Source organism: Cydia strobilella, chromosome 26, assembly GCF_947568885.1.
Source record: "Cydia strobilella chromosome 26, ilCydStro3.1, whole genome shotgun sequence".
NCBI lineage: Eukaryota > Metazoa > Arthropoda > Insecta > Lepidoptera > Tortricidae > Cydia > Cydia strobilella.
The window spans coordinates 214,944-229,455 of record NC_086066.1 but is presented as its reverse complement, the minus strand read 5'-3'; the positions used below and the strand labels follow the sequence as shown (position 1 = coordinate 229,455).

At 42.8% G+C, this 14,512-nt stretch overlaps 2 protein-coding genes across 2 annotated transcripts; both read right to left on the bottom strand.

Annotated features, from left to right (window-relative positions):
* Positions 1-1,811: 1,811 nt before the first annotated feature.
* Positions 1,812-5,490, bottom strand: LOC134753005 (zinc finger protein 235-like). The gene is made up of 3 exons (XM_063688765.1): positions 5,374-5,490; positions 4,466-4,588; positions 1,812-1,955 (listed from the first exon to the last, which is right to left on the bottom strand). Exons 1-3 carry the CDS (start codon positions 5,488-5,490, stop codon positions 1,812-1,814), a joined length of 384 nt encoding a protein of 127 aa, XP_063544835.1.
* Positions 5,491-7,988: 2,498 nt separating this feature from the next.
* On the bottom strand, positions 7,989-14,027 carry LOC134753003 (uncharacterized). Its single transcript, XM_063688764.1, has 5 exons — positions 13,824-14,027; positions 12,246-12,380; positions 9,813-10,136; positions 8,932-9,057; positions 7,989-8,162 (listed from the first exon to the last, which is right to left on the bottom strand). Exons 1-5 carry the CDS (start codon positions 13,950-13,952, stop codon positions 7,989-7,991), a joined length of 888 nt encoding a protein of 295 aa, XP_063544834.1. The 5' UTR covers positions 13,953-14,027.
* Positions 14,028-14,512: the final 485 nt, after the last annotated feature.

The window sequence follows — 14,512 nt, the reverse complement described above, 5'->3', positions numbered from 1 at the left end:
CCTGTAGCTGTCCGCGTGTCGCCTAGCCTCCATTTTGACCTATTCTGATAATAAGCTCACCGGATCGTGCACTTTCAGATGGTTCTCATAGGTGAAGGCGGATAGGAACCCCTTGCAGCATCTCTCGCAGCGCATGAGCGCGTTCCTGTAGCTGTCCGCGTGTCGCCGAGCCTCCATTTTGACCTATTCTGATAATAAGCTCACCGGATCGTGCACTTTCAGATGGTTCTCATAGGTGAAGGCGGATAGGAACCCCTTGCAGCATCTCTCGCAGCGCATGAGCGCGTTCCTGTAGCTGTCCGCGTGTCGCCGAGCCTCCATTTTGACCTATTCTGATAATAAGCTCACCGGATCGTGCACTTTCAGATGGTTCTCATAGGTGAAGGCGGATAGGAACCCCTTGCAGCATCTCTCGCAGCGCATGAGCGCTTTCCTGTAGCTGTCCGCGTGTCGCCGAGCCTCCATTTTGACCTATTCTGATAATAAGCTCACCGGATCGTGCACTTTCAGACAGGGACCGGACAACCCTTTCCGCGATAAAACCCTTTCAATGGGCGACACTTAAATACGGCTAACACATTGAAAGACTTTCCCTTTTGAACTGCAAGCCCATTCATACCCTTACCTTTGACTAACCCTTACCGAAAAGCTGACCAAAAATAAGGCTAGCTCTTAATAAGGGTTACCCTTATTTTTAAGCGTTTTTTATAAAGGTTTCCCTTTGCGTGAAAGAGACAGGATTAGTATATATCTACGGTAGTGCATGAAAAGGAAAGAAAATACGTGCCTAGTCAAAGAACGCCGCCGTCGCCGCCGACGATCGCTCGGATTCGAAGTAATGTGTGCTTTATGAGCAAGGTAGAAGACTTAAATTAGCACGCTTATATGCTAAAATGGAAGCCCTTTATAAGGCTAACCCTTATAAGCAATATGCAAGGTGTTGGTGAGCGGATGATAAGGGTTTTGTAAGGGTATTTGGGCTACCGATTACTCAAATGTGGTAGCTTTATATAAGGGTTTTTAAAAGCAAAACAAAGGGTTTCGTCTGGTAAAGGGTATGGTGAGTTAAGCCTTATGCAATACCCTTATAAAACCCCGATAAGGGATAGCGGGCCGGTCCCTGCTTTCAGATGGTTCTCATAGGTGAAGGCGGATAGGAACCCCTTGCAGCATCTCTCGCAGCGCATGAGCGCGTTCCTGTAGCTGTCCGCGTGTCGCCGAGCCTCCATTTTGACCTATTCTGATAATAAGCTCACCGGATCGTGCACTTTCAGATGGTTCTCATAGGTGAAGGCGGATAGGAACCCCTTGCAGCATCTCTCGCAGCGCATGAGCGCGTTCCTGTAGCTGTCCGCGTGTCGCCGAGCCTCCATTTTGACCTATTCTGATAATAAGCTCACCGGATCGTGCACTTTCAGATGGTTCTCATAGGTGAAGGCGGATAGGAACCCCTTGCAGCATCTCTCGCAGCGCATGAGCGCGTTCCTGTAGCTGTCCGCGTGTCGCCGAGCCTCCATTTTGACCTATTCTGATAATAAGCTCACCGGATCGTGCACTTTCAGATGGTTCTCATAGGTGAAGGCGGATAGGAACCCCTTGCAGCATCTCTCGCAGCGCATGAGCGCGTTCCTGTAGCTGTCCGCGTGTCGCCGAGCCTCCATTTTGACCTATTCTGATAATAAGCTCACCGGATCGTGCACTTTCAGATGGTTCTCATAGGTGAAGGCGGATAGGAACCCCTTGCAGCATCTCTCGCAGCGCATGAGCGCGTTCCTGTAGCTGTCCGCGTGTCGCCGAGCCTCCATTTTGACCTATTCTGATAATAAGCTCACCGGATCGTGCACTTTCAGATGGTTCTCATAGGTGAAGGCGGATAGGAACCCCTTGCAGCATCTCTCGCAGCGCATGAGCGCGTTCCTGTAGCTGTCCGCGTGTCGCCGAGCCTCCATTTTGACCTATTCTGATAATAAGTAGGGCTCGCGGTCGAATCCGTGTTTCGTTTACACGTTTCGAATACCCGTCTCCGAATAATACGTAAACGGTTTTCTGGCCCGTTCCGCACGTTTAATTAAGAAACGTGTAGTTAAGACCCGTGTACACGGATAAACGGGTATTCGAAGATACGTATCTTATTTATCCGTGGCTCCGGACACGTCCTTGACGATAGTAGCGAAGAAACGAACGCCAGCTACAAATGAATAGACAAAAGATTCATGACGAGTTTCTGTCATATTCCGTGGGGTCGTAGAGTCGAAATTTAATAAACGGTTTAGAAAACCCTTTCTTGAGCAGGTAGTTTTTGCTTGCAATAGGTATTACGAGTATTCACGCTTCTTATCAAAGTAGTATTTTATATAGCACTTTAAATAGCTACTTTTTTTTACGTTGCGGGTTAGCAATAAAATAAAATAAAAACCTGCTAGTACCTATTTAAAAAAAAAATTAGAACCATCGAGTTCAGTATGTAGGCAGGAAGTCAAACTAATGTTCGAAATTGGCATTAGGTAAGTATTTATAAAAAAATAAATTTTTAACTTGCTTCTTTATTTTTAGTTTAATTTGAGAACATGATATGAAATTATATTTCTTGTCATATAATGTAGTGTAGGTACACCTTATAAAACAAAGTCCCCCGCCGCGTCCGTATGTCTGTCTGTATGTTCGCGATAACCAGACCTCACCTATGAATGAAGTTTTCTTTGGGAATGTTTATGTGTATATTTTGTTAAGGTTTTGTTTAAATTGGTAGAAATATGACGATGTTTGCTAATGAAGTTAGAAAAAATCACGCTGGCCAGGAGCTTAATCGGAAACGCTGCCCAATCTATTTGAGATATAACGACACAATGTATGGTGGAAAAAAGTCTACAAAAAAGTGCGCGATGGCTGTCTGTCTATATTTTAAGAATAATTAACCCATTATTAACTTCTAAAAAAACCGGACAAGTGCGAGTCGGACTCGCCCACCGAAGGTTCCGTACAAAATTTAATTTTAAATTTTAGTTGTTATAGCGGCAACAGAAATACATGTGTAAAAATTTTAACTGTCTAGCTATCACGGTTCATGAGATACAGCCTAGTGAGTGGTGACAGACAGGTGGATGGAAGTCTTAGTATTATTGGGCTTCCGATGTGAATACTTGTTACAGAATGTATTTTATTATGCTTGACTCTCCAAGCGAAGGTCGCTAGTTATTAATAAACATTTTAAATCTACTTGATAAAATTGCACCTTCTCAATAAATTCTAATTGTTTTTGCTCTAGGTACCTCTTACCATAATAAAACGCTTTTTAGTGCGGCGCGGCTACAAAACAATGGAAAACATTTTCTTGTGCAGATGTTTTGACCTTATTACAACGACATAAAGCTTATAATTCGCGGTGACACTTGTGATAATAGTTTGGGAACCTACATGTTTTCGACGATGACAAACAAAAGGATATTGGAAAACAATGGATGGATGGACCATTTAAGTTTATTACCTGAACGCTAGTGAGAAAGTGACCAAAGTGAATTATGAATGATTACCAATTTAAAGATCTATCTTAATGTAATTAGCAATATTATCGCAAGTTATCCAAGGTAGTATGGGTTTTTATGGTTCTTGGGTAAAATTCTGCTTTTCATTTGAGCATGATTACTCGATAATCCCGCTTTTGTGTACCTAACTTTTTTTGCGCCATTGGCAGGTTTGTTGTTTTCGCAAAGCAGTAATACACCTGAGGTAAAAATAACCACGAAATAATTAAACTGTTATTTTTAATGAATATTGTATTCTGTCTGCACACCTATTATTAATGAAAAAATACAATACCATAATGTAATTATAAAAAAAAACTATGATCGATATCAAATTTAAGTAATTAGCTTAGAAGCAATCGGTTTTATTAAATGATATAAATAGTTTAAAATAAAAATTATATATACCTACTATTAAACATAGGAAGATGGCTCAGTACCTATGTTTTATCAATACGGTTAAAAACAATTTAAAAAAAAGTAATTGTGCGGTTTTATGAAACCACGATGAAAGTGAAACTTTTTTCGGATTGTAGGCATTTAACTAAAAAATTTCGGAAATTAATTCGAATTACGGTATTAAAATCGCGGTTTTAATGTTAACTTAATAAATTGGGGCGATAGAAAAAAAGTTTTCCTTTAAAAATCGTACGACAAACGAATTCATCTGAAGTCAACATAATAATAGTGGAAAGTGGACCTTGTTACCATTGTACATTGGCTCAAACTGGTTCGGAGTATTCAGACCCGTTCGGAACGGTCTTAAGTACCCGTGTAAACGGAGATACGTGTCTGAGATACGTATCTTGGGAACGTTCCTTCGAAACGTTTTCGAATCCCGGCGGTTCCGTGTAAACCGGGTTCTTAGTACCGCCGGGCTTAAGAACACGGGTATTCGTTTCGGCGTGTAACACGGATACCGGGAGCCCTAATAATAAGCTCACCGGATCGTGCACTTTCAGATGGTTCTCATAGGTGAAGGCGGATAGGAACCCCTTGCAGCATCTCTCGCAGCGCATGAGCGCGTTCCTGTAGCTGTCCGCGTGTCGCCGAGCCTCCATTTTGACCTATTCTGATAATAAGCTCACCGGATCGTGCACTTTCAGACAGGGACCGGACAACCCTTTCCGCGATAAAACCCTTTCAATGGGCGACACTTAAATACGGCTAACACATTGAAAGACTTTCCCTTTTGAACTGCAAGCCCATTCATACCCTTACCTTTGACTAACCCTTACCGAAAAGCTGACCAAAAATAAGGCTAGCTCTTAATAAGGGTTACCCTTATTTTTAAGCGTTTTTTATAAAGGTTTCCCTTTGCGTGAAAGAGACAGGATTAGTATATATCTACGGTAGTGCATGAAAAGGAAAGAAAATACGTGCCTAGTCAAAGAACGCCGCCGTCGCCGCCGACGATCGCTCGGATTCGAAGTAATGTGTGCTTTATGAGCAAGGTAGAAGACTTAAATTAGCACGCTTATATGCTAAAATGGAAGCCCTTTATAAGGCTAACCCTTATAAGCAATATGCAAGGTGTTGGTGAGCGGATGATAAGGGTTTTGTAAGGGTATTTGGGCTACCGATTACTCAAATGTGGTAGCTTTATATAAGGGTTTTTAAAAGCAAAACAAAGGGTTTCGTCTGGTAAAGGGTATGGTGAGTTAAGCCTTATGCAATACCCTTATAAAACCCCGATAAGGGATAGCGGGCCGGTCCCTGCTTTCAGATGGTTCTCATAGGTGAAGGCGGATAGGAACCCCTTGCAGCATCTCTCGCAGCGCATGAGCGCGTTCCTGTAGCTGTCCGCGTGTCGCCGAGCCTCCATTTTGACCTATTCTGATAATAAGCTCACCGGATCGTGCACTTTCAGATGGTTCTCATAGGTGAAGGCGGATAGGAACCCCTTGCAGCATCTCTCGCAGCGCATGAGTGCGTTCCTGTAGCTGTCCGCGTGTCGCCGAGCCTCCATTTTGACCTATTCTGATAATAAGCTCACCGGATCGTGCACTTTCAGATGGTTCTCATAGGTGAAGGCGGATAGGAACCCCTTGCAGCATCTCTCGCAGCGCATGAGCGCGTTCCTGTAGCTGTCCGCGTGTCGCCGAGCCTCCATTTTGACCTATTCTGATAATAAGCTCACCGGATCGTGCACTTTCAGATGGTTCTCATAGGTGAAGGCGGATAGGAACCCCTTGCAGCATCTCTCGCAGCGCATGAGCGCGTTCCTGTAGCTGTCCGCGTGTCGCCGAGCCTCCATTTTGACCTATTCTGATAATAAGCTCACCGGATCGTGCACTTTCAGATGGTTCTCATAGGTGAAGGCGGATAGGAACCCCTTGCAGCATCTCTCGCAGCGCATGAGCGCGTTCCTGTAGCTGTCCGCGAGTCGCCGAGCCTCCATTTTGACCTATTCTGATAATAAGCTCACCGGATCGTGCACTTTCAGATGGTTCTCATAGGTGAAGGCGGATAGGAACCCCTTGCAGCATCTCTCGCAGCGCATGAGCGCGTTCCTGTAGCTGTCCGCGTGTCGCCGAGCCTCCATTTTGACCTATTCTGATAATAAGCTCACCGGATCGTGCACTTTCAGATGGTTCTCATAGGTGAAGGCGGATAGGAACCCCTTGCAGCATCTCTCGCAGCGCATGAGCGCGTTCCTGTAGCTGTCCGCGTGTCGCCGAGCCTCCATTTTGACCTATTCTGATAATAAGCTCACCGGATCGTGCACTTTCAGATGGTTCTCATAGGTGAAGGCGGATAGGAACCCCTTGCAGCATCTCTCGCAGCGCATGAGCGCGTTCCTGTAGCTGTCCGCGTGTCGCCGAGCCTCCATTTTGACCTATTCTGATAATAAGCTCACCGGATCGTGCACTTTCAGATGGTTCTCATAGGTGAAGGCGGATAGGAACCCCTTGCAGCATCTCTCGCAGCGCATGAGCGCGTTCCTGTAGCTGTCCGCGTGTCGCCGAGCCTCCATTTTGACCTATTCTGATAATAAGCTCACCGGATCGTGCACTTTCAGACAGGGACCGGACAACCCTTTCCGCGATAAAACCCTTTCAATGGGCGACACTTAAATACGGCTAACACATTGAAAGACTTTCCCTTTTGAACTGCAAGCCCATTCATACCCTTACCTTTGACTAACCCTTACCGAAAAGCTGACCAAAAATAAGGCTAGCTCTTAATAAGGGTTACCCTTATTTTTAAGCGTTTTTTATAAAGGTTTCCCTTTGCGTGAAAGAGACAGGATTAGTATATATCTACGGTAGTGCATGAAAAGGAAAGAAAATACGTGCCTAGTCAAAGAACGCCGCCGTCGCCGCCGACGATCGCTCGGATTCGAAGTAATGTGTGCTTTATGAGCAAGGTAGAAGACTTAAATTAGCACGCTTATATGCTAAAATGGAAGCCCTTTATAAGGCTAACCCTTATAAGCAATATGCAAGGTGTTGGTGAGCGGATGATAAGGGTTTTGTAAGGGTATTTGGGCTACCGATTACTCAAATGTGGTAGCTTTATATAAGGGTTTTTAAAAGCAAAACAAAGGGTTTCGTCTGGTAAAGGGTATGGTGAGTTAAGCCTTATGCAATACCCTTATAAAACCCCGATAAGGGATAGCGGGCCGGTCCCTGCTTTCAGATGGTTCTCATAGGTGAAGGCGGATAGGAACCCCTTGCAGCATCTCTCGCAGCGCATGAGCGCGTTCCTGTAGCTGTCCGCGTGTCGCCGAGCCTCCATTTTGACCTATTCTGATAATAAGCTCACCGGATCGTGCACTTTCAGATGGTTCTCATAGGTGAAGGCGGATAGGAACCCCTTGCAGCATCTCTCGCAGCGCATGAGTGCGTTCCTGTAGCTGTCCGCGTGTCGCCGAGCCTCCATTTTGACCTATTCTGATAATAAGCTCACCGGATCGTGCACTTTCAGATGGTTCTCATAGGTGAAGGCGGATAGGAACCCCTTGCAGCATCTCTCGCAGCGCATGAGCGCGTTCCTGTAGCTGTCCGCGTGTCGCCGAGCCTCCATTTTGACCTATTCTGATAATAAGCTCACCGGATCGTGCACTTTCAGATGGTTCTCATAGGTGAAGGCGGATAGGAACCCCTTGCAGCATCTCTCGCAGCGCATGAGCGCGTTCCTGTAGCTGTCCGCGTGTCGCCGAGCCTCCATTTTGACCTATTCTGATAATAAGCTCACCGGATCGTGCACTTTCAGATGGTTCTCATAGGTGAAGGCGGATAGGAACCCCTTGCAGCATCTCTCGCAGCGCATGAGCGCGTTCCTGTAGCTGTCCGCGTGTCGCCGAGCCTCCATTTTGACCTATTCTGATAATAAGCTCACCGGATCGTGCACTTTCAGATGGTTCTCATAGGTGAAGGCGGATAGGAACCCCTTGCAGCATCTCTCGCAGCGCATGAGCGCGTTCCTGTAGCTGTCCGCGTGTCGCCGAGCCTCCATTTTGACCTATTCTGATAATAAGCTCACCGGATCGTGCACTTTCAGATGGTTCTCATAGGTGAAGGCGGATAGGAACCCCTTGCAGCATCTCTCGCAGCGCATGAGCGCGTTCCTGTAGCTGTCCGCGTGTCGACGCGCCTCCATTTCTGCCGCTTGCTCCTCTTCTGATAGTCGTATCACCTGAGAATAACATAATACAAAATATTTTTTATTGCCATCAATATAAAATCGAGAAAAGCTCACAATCCAAGCTTAAACAAGAGATTTATAGACGTTTGTAAGGTGCAGTGAGTTCAGGTCTTTCTTCGTCCGTACGCAGCTCGCTGAGCAGTGGGCACTGCCAGCGTGCCCGGGATCGTTGATATTTATAACAAAATGAAGTAACAATGAAGATTAAAAACTAATAGATGTCATATATTAAAGAAAAAGTGACGAAGCCCTCCAGTGGTGAAGGCCGGATCCACTGGAGGGCTTCGTCACTTTTTCTTCACTAGTGTGACTACTTAAAAAAACACAAATCAAAATATTTAATAAAATAATTTGATTTGTTCCCAAACAATGAAGATGTTAATAGAGAAAAACTGCGCGGTTTGAGAGGAATTTCCTCCCGAGTCCCGCGGACGCTTCGGCTGTGGAATGAGCTCCCTGCCGAGGTTTTCCCGAGGGGCTACTAGTATGGGGTTCTTCAAAAAAGGAATGTACAGGTTTTTAAAGGGCCGGCAACGCGCATGTAATATCTCTTTTGTTGCAGGCGTCCTAAAGCTACGGTAACTGCTTACCATCAGGCGGGCCGTATGCTTGATTGTCACCGACCGATATAAAAAAAAGACCGAAGATTGCTATTTGTATTTTTTAGCGACTATACTATGATCTAAACAAGTGCTACTATTTTTAAAAATCCTGCTGGCTGAACCCACGGCACCTTAAGTTGGCCGAAACACCAGCTCACCTGTATGTTGTACTTCTCCTCAAACTTGATGTAATCCTCATCGCACATGAAATATCTCTTAAAACCTTTTTTCTTCCTCATCGGCTTCTTTTTCACCACCCATTCGACCTCCGGTTTCGCTTTTACCTTGAAAATAACAAAATTAAGTACATAACTGTGACAGGGACCAAGCTAGATGAAAAACATACAGACAGGATAGGGGGCCATAGGAAAAATCCGTAATAACTAGTTTTGAATAGCAGTTACGTGTTACTACAATATTCGTAAGTGCTCTTTGGGTCTATTGTATTAAAATATAGTCTGGCAAACCAAATTTGTCAGTAAAGAAGAACCACAAAAACAATACCTATCCCTTTTTTGGATGCTATGCACTAGCACTAACTAGCGTATAGGGCTAGTACTAACTAGCGTAAGATTGTAAGGTGAGCTTCTCACGGTTAAATGGTTACGCTGTTGCTGATTCACCTTGCGTCATGGGGGCTACAAAATCAAGAGAAAAGGTTATCAGCGCACAAACTGCGGCCGGAGGTCTAGGTCGGAGCTATGTTTTTACATTGTAATAATCGTCACTCGGTGACTGAACGCACGCGCGACACCGTATATGGCAGGGTCGCCATGTAAGGTGAGGATTCGGAGTTGAGTAGAAACGAGTGTTCAACTTAAACGATGCTTTATTACTGCCCTGCATACTTATGTAAATGGTCCTTATATAATATATATCCTATGAGCTACATACATAACTATATCTAGTATACACTACAAGATAAAGACAGGATGATTCTCTGTCTTTGTTTGAAATGAGACAGTCTGTGGCCAAAATTTAATTTGGAAAGTATAAAAACTATAAAAAACCTTGTTAAAATAAAATAACACAGACTTACCTTTATAACTTTCTTTCTCTCATTCTTAATTCTTTTTCTTTTCTCTTTCTTCACATCTTCATTTCGACTATTTTCTACTACCATATCCGTTTCTACTATTTTCACTTCTTCTATACTTCTACCAATATCTACCACGTTCTTTGTTTCTACCATAGTATTTTCAACTAAATCTACGTCGCTTTTGTCATCATGGTCGCTGATTGAATCCTGAAAACAGTCAGTTTCAGGATATTCTGTATTTGTTTGGTAGTTGGCAAGTATGTGTGTCTTGTCGTCTAGGCGAAGCGATTTGCGATCGATAGCACGAATGATATCTGTGGTAATCTGTAAAATAAAAGAGAATATTACTACAAAGACCGGGAAATCAGGTCACTTTGTTTATTATACATTGAAAGCCAACTTTGTTCTACAAGCTACGTGACCAACTTTGAAAAAAAAAATTGTGTTGTTGACAGCATCATCTACGTTGTGTTTTTACCTTTTTCCCCATTAGTAAAATTCTAACATAGTTGTAAAATATTTTTTTTTATTTTTTTTTTATCTGGTTTTTATGGAGGCTTTGGACACTCTAGGTGAACATGTCAGCCTCATGGGTGCTATCATAGTTCCCTACTCAAGGGAGTGGTCAATAAAGTGGTAAACACTGATTGCTTTGTCCGATATAGGTTCTGCCAACCAACAATTGATCTGTCCATTGTGCATGGAGCCCAGACTACCAAAAATTCTTTTTCTCAAGTCCGAATTCCGGACGCATTCCAACAACACGTGAGACAAGTCATCAGTCTTCTGACAGTTTGCACACAGTGGTGACGATTTAACACCCATCATGCACAGAAATTTGTTTGTAGGGATGTGTCCGGACCGGACTCGGAAAGCTGAGACTAACACTTTTCTAGAGAGGTTAGCAGAATCAAACCAGGGTATCCACAAGGGTCTATCTTGGATTGTTCTGTACCAGATTCCAACACCCCTTGATAAAGCTTGTTCTCCAAAATGGTATTCCCATTTCTGTAAACATCTTTTTTTAATTCTGGGAATTACTTCACTTGAATATGGTATAGAATCGAGTACAGAGCCATCCATTACAGCGGTTTTAGCAAGCTTATCTACTGCCTCGTTTCCTACTAACCCTACGTGGGAAGGAATCCACTGTATTTTAACAACTCTATCTTTACAAATAAACTCATGAATCAACTGTAGAGCTTCATATGCAACAGGCATGCCTCTTTGTCCAAAAACACAACGATTAAGGTGTTGAAGTGCACTCTTTGAGTCAGATAGTATTACAACTGGAGCACTATTAGCTAGATTATTTGCATAACACAAGGCTTCTTTAATAGCTACAAGTTCAGCTCGCATAACGCACGCGTCATCATGCAGCTTCCACATGAGTGAAACATTGCACTGAGGATCAAACAGAGCTGCTCCAACACCTTGTACACACTTCGAACCATCAGTGTATATTTTATGAAATTGGACATACTGCTCAGTAAGCACTCTCAGTGTAGAATTTCTCAACGCCTCATTCTGTTGATGCCGCTTAGGGACATCAATATAATCAATGCTATCCATTATACATGACCTGGTGTCAACCGAGGACACCCACGTGTTCAAAGAGTACATATCCAATTTGTCACAGTGATGCACAGGTAAATCTTTCCATTCATCATAAATTTTTGCTAACAAAGGAAAATTTATAACAGAAAATTGGTAACGTTTAGTCAAAATGCTCTGTAACGCGGAAATAATGGGGCTGTTTGATCTTGATCTAATTCTTAGTAAAAATCTACAACCCAACCAATAACGGCGCACAACCAGAGGAGGGATGGAGAGTTCACTTTCCATAGCTATAACAGGAGTGCTGCGTATGAAGCCTCCGCACACACGCAAAGCTCTATTTTGCAAAATGTCTAATTTCTTTAAATGATAAATAGCACAGCTTCCATAAATAAAACTACCATAATCCAGGCGACTTCTTAAGAGAGATATATAGAGGCGCCTGAGATGTTTAGGGTGAACTCCCCAAGACCTGCCCGCTAGAACCTTTAAAATATTAATATGTTTGTAATTTCTTTCACACAGCTCTTTTATATGGAGCCCCCATCTCAAGGGCGAATCCAGCCATAATCCTAAATACTTAACTTTACGAACAACCTCGAGAGACTTGCCATTAACAACTATGTCAACATTAACATCTTTTCGTGATCTTTTAAAAACACATACTTTCGATTTATTCTCAGACAGATACTTGTAAAATATGAGTGCGAAGCTTTTCTGGCTATAGTATTCAGGCCATCCCGCAACGGTGGGACAGCAACCCAATACAGCTGCCCCAGAATGGGACATCAAATGATACTTCATCCTAATCAACGTGCACACTCAGGAGCATTCAGGAAATCTGGGCACCTCCACAATCTACAGAGTGTGACTTACATAATGTTGTTGCAGTAACAGCTGCTGCAACACGTCAACAGCCGCGCGGGCGCGCGCGCGCAGCTCCGCGCTGCGCCGCAACGCCGTGCGGCACGAGCCGCAAACGTGATCGGGCAGCCCGTCACCCGGTGACACCTGAAGCAAGAAATAAATGTACCTACAATGAGGCTTTCTCATATAATATAGTTCACACATAAAAATTGATAAAAGATTCAAACATTCAAGGAGTGTAGGAATCTGGTACAGAACAATCCAAGCTAGACCCTTGTGGATACCCTGGTTCGATTCTGCCAACCTCGCTAGAAAAGTGTTAGTACTGTTAGTCTCAGCTTTCCGAGACCGGTCCGGATACATCCCTACAAACAAGTTTCTGTGCATGATGGGTGTTAAATCGTCACCACTGTGTGTAAACTGTCAGAAGACTGATGACTTGTCTCATGTGTTGTTGGAATGCATCCGGAATTTGGACTTGAGAAAAAGAATTTTTGGTAGTCTGGGCTCCATGCACAATGGACAGATCAATTGTTGGTTGGCAGAGCCTATATCGGACAAAGCATTCAGCGTTTACCACTTTATTGACCTCTCCCTTGAGTAGGGAAGTATGGAAGCACCCATGAGGCTGACATGTTCACCTAGCCTAGAGTGTCCAAAGCCTCAATAAAAACCAGATAAAAAAAAAGATTTAAACAATCTTTATTTACTAATGTAATGAATCTTATAATATAACAAATAATTAGTAATAGTAGTAGTAGTTAGTTATTATTTGTAGTTTTTCCTCAGTCACCCGTTGACCACGAACGCTGTAAAGGGTTCGAAACGTCGGGATGTATTATAAATTCAATATACGCATTATACGACTAACAGTACTAACACTGGAAGATGCCCGGCAAGCGGAAACATGGTCGCCCTAAATCCACTTGGCGTCGTTCTGTGGAGCAAGAGCTGGGTGTATTGGGGATGGGGTGGGAGGAGGTTACCCAAGCTGCCCAAGACCGTTGTAAATGGAAAAACAAGATTCGAGCCCTACACCCCAGCAGGGGGTAACAGGAAAAGAAGAAGATACACATTATTATTTTCACTCACAATGAATCCTACATGTAGTCCTATGTATGAAGTGAAACAGGTTTTTTACGTCCACAATGCTGCGCGGGGCCCCCAAAGGCTCGGGCCCCGTGGCATTTGCTACTCTTGGCATGTGGCTAATGCGCCACTGTTTAGATGGTCAATGCAAGCAAGTATTGTAATCTTTGTTTGCTTTCTTATTTCTGAGTTTCTGATACTATCTAATAGTTTAATCTCTAACTACGCTCCATTGCCCTTTGACCACTTGCAAGTGTCTCATGATGGATGAATGCAGATGTTGAATGTTTTCTTTTTGATGTTGATGCTTAAATCTTTGCTGTTCATAATCTCTTTTAAGTGACCAATAAATTTACTCAACCCTTTAATTTAACATAAATATATATCATGCCCCACTTGGACTATACCTTAACTCAATATATTTTTAAGCATATTCTAAATCGTTAAAAACCGCTGTGTAGACATCAATATAACTCGATTTAATATAATTTTACTTACAGGAGTACCCAGAATATCGGTAAATGCGTCTTCCAGTTTACTCTCAATAATTCCGAAGAGTTTCAAGTCCGTGGCCAGGCAAATGCGGCACGCCAGTAACTCGTCTGCTTCTAATTTAATAGCAGTCATTTTGCTTGATAAATCACACTTTTATATCATGATTTAAATACATTTCAGATCGCCTTAAATATCAACATTCAACAAATTTTTGTTCAAGATTTTGACAGTTGAAGTTGACACCCCATTTACGTTATGTTGAGAGTAATTTCCTTATTTTTTAAGTTTTTTACACTATGGAAATTTTACACTGTTCTAACGCTTATAGCGTTAAAATACAGTCTATTTTAGAATATTGAAATTACTTGTAAAAAGGACATTATGTTTTATAGCGTAGAAAGGACCGTAATGTTGCCATGCTTTGTAATTTTCTACCAGCATAGATATTATATTTCCATGGAAGTATTTGAATGGTACTGTAAACATAATGAAATTTATGAAATTAATAGAAGATAAGCTGTTTTTAGCCATAGAAATATTTGAAACCACTGCTGTTCTTTCTATATACACCTAAAGCGTCAAGTTAGAAGCTTACATTCTTGTTTTTTAATTATTTTATAGCTTATACTTTTACTTTATTTGTATGATAAAGTTAGACCAAGACAAGTCTACAACGATGTGAATAGCACGCG